This window comes from Glycine max, chromosome 10 (assembly GCF_000004515.6).
Source record: "Glycine max cultivar Williams 82 chromosome 10, Glycine_max_v4.0, whole genome shotgun sequence".
NCBI classification, from domain to species: Eukaryota; Viridiplantae; Streptophyta; class Magnoliopsida; order Fabales; family Fabaceae; genus Glycine; species Glycine max.
The window spans coordinates 21,407,424-21,416,587 of record NC_038246.2 but is presented as its reverse complement, the minus strand read 5'-3'; the positions used below and the strand labels follow the sequence as shown (position 1 = coordinate 21,416,587).

Genomic DNA, 9,164 nt, shown 5'->3' with positions numbered 1-9,164 from the left:
ACCAAGATTTGAAGAAAAGAATTTTAGCATAGAAGGAATATATTTTTAAAAAAATTAAGAATTTTCGAATATTTCCTGATATCCAATTATTTTCGAATATTTAAAAAACTACTAATAATGGTAATAGTAGATGCTCTATCATCAACGTGACAGTATATTCAAATTTGTTGGGTCAATAATCAATATAGAAATACTAGATTTCTTTTTATCACTGTTTCGCAATGCTGCCTTGAATTGTCGTTTGGTACCAAATTTAGAGTCGCAAATATCATCTGGATGTTAGTGCAACGTTTCACTTCTGCTGGCCGAAATTATTGACCAAGCCATTACAATTGCCATCATTTTAATTTGAAAATGAAAACAGTCTGTCTTTTTCCTACACACTTTGTTTCATTAGCTGGGGAAGAATCAATATCGTAAAAAATGGTGATGATTTGCTTGACGACCCTACTCTTTGTGTTCTTGCCCAAGTCCAGGCAATGTGTTTAATTAAACCAAAACAAAAAATAAAAAGATATAAGATTGATCTAGTGGTGTGAGAAAAGAAGAGGTAAAGATAAAGGAAGAAAGGTGTTGGATTGAGTTTTCTAATGACATTTTTAATAAAACTAATAAACTAATAGTTGTGCATAATAATAATAAAGAGGTACAATTTCTTTAAATATGTCAAATGGTTATAAATTTATAATATAAGTGTGACTATTGGAAAATATTTACAGTCACACATTGAAGACTTGTCCAATCCTCCGCCTTCTCCTTTCTCCATTAACTTCTGCAAGCCACAGACATTACTTACTTCTCATGCATATATATATATATACCCTATATTTAATTTAACTAACCCCTCGAAAGTATATAAGAAAAAATTAGAGAAAAGAATATAACAATGAAGGGGAAAAGAATAAAGGGATGATGACTCTTCTCCTTTGGCTTTGCCCGAGTAAAACAACTTTGTTATTATTTCTTCTAATAAAGTCTACTACCGTCATCATTGTTCAATTGCAAAGATCCGTCCTTGATCAATTTCTGACTTAAGCTAGAGAACCTCTCTCTTGAATACTGCCTCGATGCTTTCCTCCAATCTGTGCCTGCTTTCATCATTGCAGCAAATTCCTCATAACTTATTTTTCCATCCTGCAACACATGAAGGAAAAGGTCAAAGGGTGGTTCCAAGTAAGACAAAAGATCTACAAGCTATTTCTATAAAATTAAAAATCTAGATCAACAACATTATGGACATTCATATAGAATATCTTGGAGTTCCACAACACCAGAGAGGAACCACACATGAAAAAAAAAACATTCTCAACTTCAGATGCATGGGAAACTGAAAATTTTTCTTCTACCAAATGTTCCTTAATGTTTTAAACTAGATGGAAAAGAGATAAAAATTAATTTTTAAGATAATCCTATTTTTTGAGGGGGAGGGGTTTAACTCGGGATATCTTCACTCCAGTTGAAAATCAGAAACTAATCCTTTAAGATACTAAAATATATTTAAGAAACTGACCTTAAAAAATAATAATTCTTATGTAAGAATCTTATAACTCATGTTTAAAGGGAAGCTTAATTTAACTATTTTGATCTCATTATAAGAAAGTTGTTCAAAATTGAATCTGATATCGTCAAACAAAGGCCCATGGCGTTAAAGTATATGTATATATATAATAAATGAATTAAACAAGCTTGACATTGAAATTTTAACCCATTATAAAATCAAATTGAATAAAAAAAAGTGAAATATACTGACCTTATCTGTGTCCACATCATGCATAATTGCATTAATGACTTCTTCACTGTTTGTTTCAATCTCATCAACTAAGGCATTATGTAACTCCTCAATTTCAATATATCCACTTTGGTTCTTATCGAAAAATTGGAAGGCTTTGTGAAGGTGCTCATCCTTGTCTATCTTTCTCAGATGAATAGAAATGGCTACAAACTCGCCATAATCTAGGTACCCATCGTTGTCTACATCACCCTGTATAAGCAGAGCCCCCAAAGATTAAAAGTTGTAGAGAGCTTTCTAAGGGTATGAATGTCAAACAATAATTTAAAATACTACATTCAAACAACCATTTCTATTGAAGTAAAATAGGAAATAGCATCAAGAGGATTAAGAATGTCTGCTTGTAACAGTTTATTACTTCAGACTTAACTATTTAAAAAACTTCTCTGTTAGCATGTATGAACTAATTACTCGTACCCAGTAAAATATGCTAAGTTTGCAATTAGTTTAATGAGAAAAAGGTTATAAACTGAAAGTGTAAAACGTTTTACGCAGTCATCCCATCATAATTCATCACGCATGGCAAGTTTGTTGACTTTAAAAATAATTATCTTAAAATAATTCAAATGGTGATTTATGATTGAATAATAATATAAAACTATTGTATATTTTCAGACATTAATCTCTTAGGTTGATATATTACAATGAACATAATTTTGAAAAACAAGAGACCAAACTACTTATTTTTTAACACATCAAATAGTGGAACAAACAGAAAAGAAAAGTTTCCAGATAAAGTGCAAAATACTCACAGCATCCATAAGTATTTGGACATCCCCATCAGGAATTTGGTGACCTAGTTTATGCAACCCTACTCGCAGCTCATCCATGTTAATCTTGCCTTTATTGCTTGTATCCATTAGCTGGAATCCCTCTTTTATTCCAGCAGCTTCTTCTAAAGACAAAAACTCTCCAATCACCTGTTCACATGAAAGTCAACAGAACAGAATCAATAAACTACAAATCAGAATGGAGATATATGGATAAACAGTTTCGAGATTATTCAATTATTGTTGAGAACATTACCCTCAAAGCTCTTTTCTTAAGCTTGTTCATTACAGAAAATTGCATGAGCCTTGATCTAACAGTTTCTCCCAATGAAACATTAGGGGCTTTCTTTTCATTCTGTAACCACGGATGATCTGCATTCAGTGAACAAGCAACATTACCACCATCCTCACATTTTCATTTCGCAACTTCTAAGAAAAATAAAATATTCTACATAATTCTACATTTCATCTCCCTATGCATTTTATATGAAATGCATATCAGCATATATATACCTAACACTTCTTGTGCAGTAAGACGGCACTTTGGGTCAGGATCAAGCATCTTCTTCACAAGGTCTTTTGCATTATCAGAAACCTTCGGCCATGGCTCCCTTTTAAAATCAACAACAGATCGAATAATAGCTTGAGCAACTCCCTTTTCAGTTTCTGCGTTTAAGACACAAGATTTAGAAAATCAAATACATCACAGACAAAACAAGAAATAATGATATAATAGAAATTGTACCAATGCAATTGAAAATAAACAAAGCATTATCTATAATATATCTTCTATTGAACATACAATGCATGAAAAATATCACATGAGCACAAAATAACACCTTCATCCATGCAAAAAAGATCATTGTAAATGATTTCACCATAAAGAAATGGAAAGATAACATTGAATTCTGTAATGATCTATGAATCCATTGGATAAACATGTTGATGAGTCCAGTATCACTAGCAGTGCAATTAGTCATTTCAACACCTAATGTTTAGAAGACAGATCATGCTGATTAGTTCAAGATCACTGGTTAATCAGAAAGTGTAACCAAGACATAATATTTGTTTAGTAACAAACAGGCCACTCTGTTTTGCTGAACTGAAATCCAAAAACATGTATTATTTCTCTTCCAGCACCGAGAAATTCTCTTGCTAATTAAGAAAAATGACTATGCACTGATAGTGTAAAATTATCTTAAAAGTCATACCAATCGTGACCTGTGATTAGATGGCAGTGTAAACCAATGCATCACCATTAAACTCTTACTAATTTACTATAATAAATATTTAGTTTCAGTATACTTAAGATCTCAGACTCGCAAAAGTCACAACATCTTCCGGCACCAAGAAATTCTCTTACTAATTGAGAAAAATGACTCTGCACTGATAGTATAAAATTATCTTAAATGTTATACCAATCATGATCTGTGATTAGATGGCAGTGTAAACATTGGATCACCATTAAACTCTTTCTAATTTACTATAATAAACATTTAGTTTTAGTAAACTTAAGATCTCAGACTCACAAGCCACAACATCATTCAAAATACAAAACTAACCTGCCCAAAACGGTGGGACGCCACAAAGTAAGATGTAGAGAATTACTCCAGCACTCCAGATATCTACTTCAGGGCCATAATTACGCTTTAATACCTCAGGAGCCATGTAATATGGACTTCCAACTATCTCGTTAAATCTTTCACCTGTAGAAAATGGAAAACTTTTAGCTTATTGTAAATGGATGGAATCAGCAAAATGTTAATAAGGATCAAACAACAACATTGAGATTCAATAACTAGCCAAAAGCATTACCTGGTTTGAATAAAACCGACAATCCAAAGTCAATAGCTTTCAAAGGTGCTGTTTCCTTCTTGTTTCCAAACAAAAAGTTCTCAGGTTTGAGATCACGATGCATCACGCCATGTTTGTGGCACATCTAAACAACAACAGAATACAAAATAATCACGATTTAACATCAAATTTAGAATAACCAACACAAAGAAAAAAGGAGATAAACACTCCAAGCACATAGTGTAGTAAAGAGCAAAGAATCTTCATAGGACATACTAACCAAGAAACAAATTATACCTCGCCCAATATATAACTTATTTGCAGGTTTGATGAGTGAGATACACAAAAACAGTTCTTCTTCAACAGAAATCAAAGTAAATGCCATTTTAAATATATATCCCACACTCATGCTGAACCATCCAGACAAAATGGCAAACTACAACAATTAAAAAAGAAACAAAACAGAACACAAGACATGAAAACGTAGTAGTTTTCAAATTTTCATATGCACATGCAATTTTAAACCATCTTGTCCAAATGCTCTGAACTTATTAAACGCTTGTCACTCCATTAAAGATACTTGTCTTCCCCAAAAAACGTTCTTCACTTCATATTAGCACATACACAATTACATATCAAAAATGCCACTCCATTTTAAAATGGGTGCATCCTTCACATTAACATAGAATTAAAGCGAAGAGAAGAAGACGCAGTAATTTTTTAAAACACAAGCGAAAAGATATGGTAGCGAACCTGCACGACTTCGACAATGGTTCTGGTGACGGTGGCGGCGGCGCGCTCGGTGTAGTGGCCACGCGCCACGATACGGTCGAAGAGCTCGCCGCCCTCGCAGAGCTCCATGACGAGGTGAACGGCATTGTCATCTTCGTATGTGTCCTTCAACGACACGACGTTCGGGTGTTTAGGCAAGAGCCGCATGATCTCCACCTCCCTCCTCACGTCCTCGATATCTATCGCGGTTCGAAGCTTCTTCTTTGAAATGCTCTTGCATGCTAACTCCTCCTTCGTCTCCCTGTCTTGGCACAGATATGTTACCCCGAACTCACCTCGGCCCAGCTCCCGGCCCAGGTCGTAACGCAGCCCGATGTCCCGGCCCGTGGGCTCCGTCAGCACCACCAGCTTCTTCCCCCACCCGTCCTCGTAGGGATTCCACTTCTTCTTTTGTTTTTTTTCTTTTCTTGTTTGACCGGAAGGCACAACGCAGCAGTTACCCATAGAAATGATGATCCAATGTCGTCGAGCGTCAAAGCAGACAATACCTCAAAACACGACGATGAAGCTGCAACAAAGAATATCTCGAATGTGGTGAAACCTAAAGTAGACAATATCTGGAATGATGTAAACCTAAACTGGATAATAAAGCACACAATATCCCGAATGTTGTGAAGCTAAAACAACAAATAAAACTAATAATGTAACAAGGTTAAGGTTGGAATTGCTAGAAATCAAAACGAGGGAATGTTTATGATTTTATAAATGGGAGATAAACAGAAGAAGTGGACAATTCAGATGCGATGAGAAAATATATGCTATGATTACCTAAGGAGCAGACAATGTCTCTCGTATATCGTATATGATGAATATAAGACGGACAATATCTCGAATATAATAAACCTAACAATGTGACAAACTTGAGGTAGAAATACCTTGAAAACAAAATGAGAATTATTTTAAGGTCAAAATCATGAACTACTACGACATGTGTACGTAAAAACAAACAATAGCTCGAATGCAATATATGAATATGGGATTATGATTTAAGGGAGGGTTAGGAGGAAGGAGGTGAAAGATGAAACGCGGACGCTTGGGTCCGGCTTCTCCTTCTTCTTCTTCCTTAACCCTCCTTTTCTATGCTTTTTTTTTTTTTTCTGTCTCTGTGTGTTGTGTTTTTTTCTCTCTCTTTAAAATTAAATGGGATTTTCTCTCCGTAGAAAAGGAAGGCACGATGAGCTGGTTGTTTCTAATTTTGTCCTGTTTACGCCAGAGTGAAATCAGAATGTAATATCCGAAATTTAGATCATGGAATCATCCGCTTTTGTTTTCTGCTTCTTTAATTTTGGCAAATGTGATGTGCGCGCAGGTATGTGTGTCACTTCCTGTGTCACTTGGTAAAACTAAGTACCCTACGCGATGCTAAAGTTTCTTTAATTAATTAATTAATAATTGGGATTTTTTTTAACGTGCTGATGAAAGAATGGGTTGGCTATGCTTGATTTGTTTTTGTTGTGTGGATGGAAAAAGTTTTACTGGGAATGAAATTTATTTTTGTGATTTTTACTTTATAAGGATTGATTTTTAATTTTTTTTATTAAAAACAAGAGGAAAAATCTCACTAAAGTAATGTCGATAGAAAGTGATTCATAGGAAGAAAAAAAATATACGTAAAGATAGTTGCAAAAGATTTTAATTTATCATTAAATCATAAATTATTATATATAATTTATAAAAAAAGTTATAAATTTTTAAAATAATTATTTAAACATTATATTAAGAATGATTGTTGATTGATTGATAGCGCACATTTTTAAAACATTCATATTAAATTGTGAAGGAAAATGTGTATAAAGTTCTACTAATTTTATATTGAAAGATTTTATTAGAGTTTAATTTTGATTTTTAGTTCATTCTTGTTTAATTGTGTAAAAATATATGAGAAACTATATTTGTATGTAACTTTTCTATATAATAATTAGGGGTGAGAATAAGTTAGGCCGGCCTATAGGAATCTACAACTTGGTCTATGTGACATTCCATTTTTTTTCGTATATAAATTTTTAGAGAATAATGATGTTTTATAATTAAATAATTAAAGAAAAATAGTTATAATAAAATAAGAAGGGTATTTTATTATTCATTTGATGGAGAATAAAATAGAGTTTCTTTTTTTTATAAAATAATAAAAATAAATAAATAAAGTAAATAATAGGTCGTGAATACCCCTAGTTATAAATAGCGACATGCTAGGTCAGTTTTCAGACGGACTTCTCAGCCTCCCCTGCCTACCAATTTCGTTTTTTCTCTCTTCCTCTCCCAAAACCCTCTCTTTTCCCGCAGGCCATCAAACCTGTCTCAGAAAAATGACGATCTCAGACTCATTCACCGTTGGATCGTCATTTTTAAGTTCGGGAGTTGTATTTACGCTTGAGGAAGGTATTAGCACCTCTTACGTTTGTCTCGAAGGACAACAGCCTATTTTTTAGAATTGTGAAATTGTGTTATCTTAACTTTTATTTCTTTTTATTTTTTGAGGTCGACAAAAGCGGGGCTTTTGCTCCTACGTACCCTCCTTTGGAGAGGAAATCAGACCTACGTAGTTCTTTCTTATGCGTGAATCAAGTGATTCTTTTTACTTGAAAGGTGATCATTTTAAGGCGTTGGACCTTAAAAATGATCCATTTTTACTTGGTAAGAAACTGAAATGATAAACTTTCAAAACCCTATTTTTTGTGGACGAGCTTGACTAGGTGAGTTAATTTTAGCCTTAATTTTACTTTAGTTATTAGTCAATTCAATTAAGAACGAGAAATCCCAAAGAGAAACGTCCGATTGATTTTTTCGCTTTATTTTACTAAAAGGTATTTTTTGATTATTATATTATTATTTTACTTCTTTTTTGATTTCCAACGTGGTTACGGCACGACCGAACGGTCGGAATTCATTTTAACAAAAATTAACGGATGATACAAATCAAATGATCGGTGGAAATTTATTTTATTTTTAGATTAGGCGAGAAACGACTTAAATAAATGACTGAAGCACGTCAAAAGGGGGTACGGAAAGTAAATGAAAACGAGAATAAAAATACATGAAACAAAATGTGGACCACCATGGGTACATAGAATGAATTGAAAAGCTCGGTTTGAAAACTTACCCGTTTAAGACTGAAGAAAACGAAGAACGAACGATGAATCTTGAAGAACGGCCGAGAATCTTCGCGTAATTACTCACGGAAACGTTACGAAAGCGCCTCGGCTTGGATTTTCTTCACGGAAATAATTTTCCTCAGCAATTTCGAGAGAGAGAGAAGTGTCTAAGGGGCTGAACCCTTTTCTTCTTCACTTCTCCCCCTATTTATAGCAAAATAGGGGAGAAGCTTGCCGCCCAGCTCGCCCAGGCGAGCAAGGTTGCTTCCTCCAGAAGCAACAGCCTTCTGGAGGAATCTTCTGGAGGGTCCAAGTGGGCCTGGTTGCTATTTGCACCCCCATTTTTACTAAATACACCCCTGCCTTTTTTTGGTGATTCTTTTTCCGTAACGTTACGAAACTTTACGAATTTCGTAACGATACTTATTTTCCTTCCGCAAGGTTACGAATCCTTATGGATTATGTATTTACTCTTTTTTAGCTTTCGAAGAAGTTACGGAAACCCACGGATTGCGCAAAAACACCTCTTTTCGACTTCCGCCACATTACGGAATTTCACGGATCGCGCAAGCCTGCTTCCTTTTGATTTCTGAGACGTCTCGGGACTTCATTTACTGTGCAACAAAGGATGCCAAGTATCTCAAAGCGGCTAACCAAAGGTTGCATGTCATCAAGTAATAATTCCTGGACGAAATTAGGGTATGACAGTTGCCCCTCTTTACTTACCTCTCATCGGAGATAAGAGGAAAGCAAAGATAGGACACTGATTTCGTCCGTCCTGCCCTTTCCGTGATGACGACTCTCGTCTCCACTCCTTCTTTTTTCTTCTGCACAAAACAAAATACAAACAACAACAAGAACAACGAACATAATATACACATATACATATACACATATTTGGCGAAGGAATCGATCCGGAAAACAACA

At 34.5% G+C, this 9,164-nt stretch overlaps 1 protein-coding gene across 3 annotated transcripts; it reads right to left on the bottom strand.

Annotated features, from left to right (window-relative positions):
* Window positions 1–941: 941 nt before the first annotated feature.
* LOC100778471 (calcium-dependent protein kinase 20) lies at window positions 942–6,593 on the bottom strand. 3 transcript variants are annotated; one of them, XM_006588919.4, is made up of 9 exons: window positions 5,914–6,593; window positions 5,107–5,653; window positions 4,375–4,498; window positions 4,122–4,265; window positions 3,073–3,225; window positions 2,816–2,931; window positions 2,542–2,709; window positions 1,751–1,981; window positions 942–1,134 (listed from the first exon to the last, which is right to left on the bottom strand). In XM_006588919.4, the coding sequence occupies exons 2-9, from the start codon at window positions 5,587–5,589 to the stop codon at window positions 967–969; spliced, it is 1,587 nt and encodes a 528-aa protein (XP_006588982.1). In that variant the 5' UTR covers window positions 5,590–5,653; window positions 5,914–6,593; the 3' UTR covers window positions 942–966. The 3 variants fall into 3 exon arrangements, with proteins under 3 accessions (XP_006588982.1, XP_003537286.1, XP_025979865.1); XM_003537238.5 differs by having other exon boundaries at window positions 6,021–6,593; XM_026124080.2 differs by lacking the exon at window positions 5,914–6,593 and having other exon boundaries at window positions 5,107–5,894.
* Window positions 6,594–9,164: the final 2,571 nt, after the last annotated feature.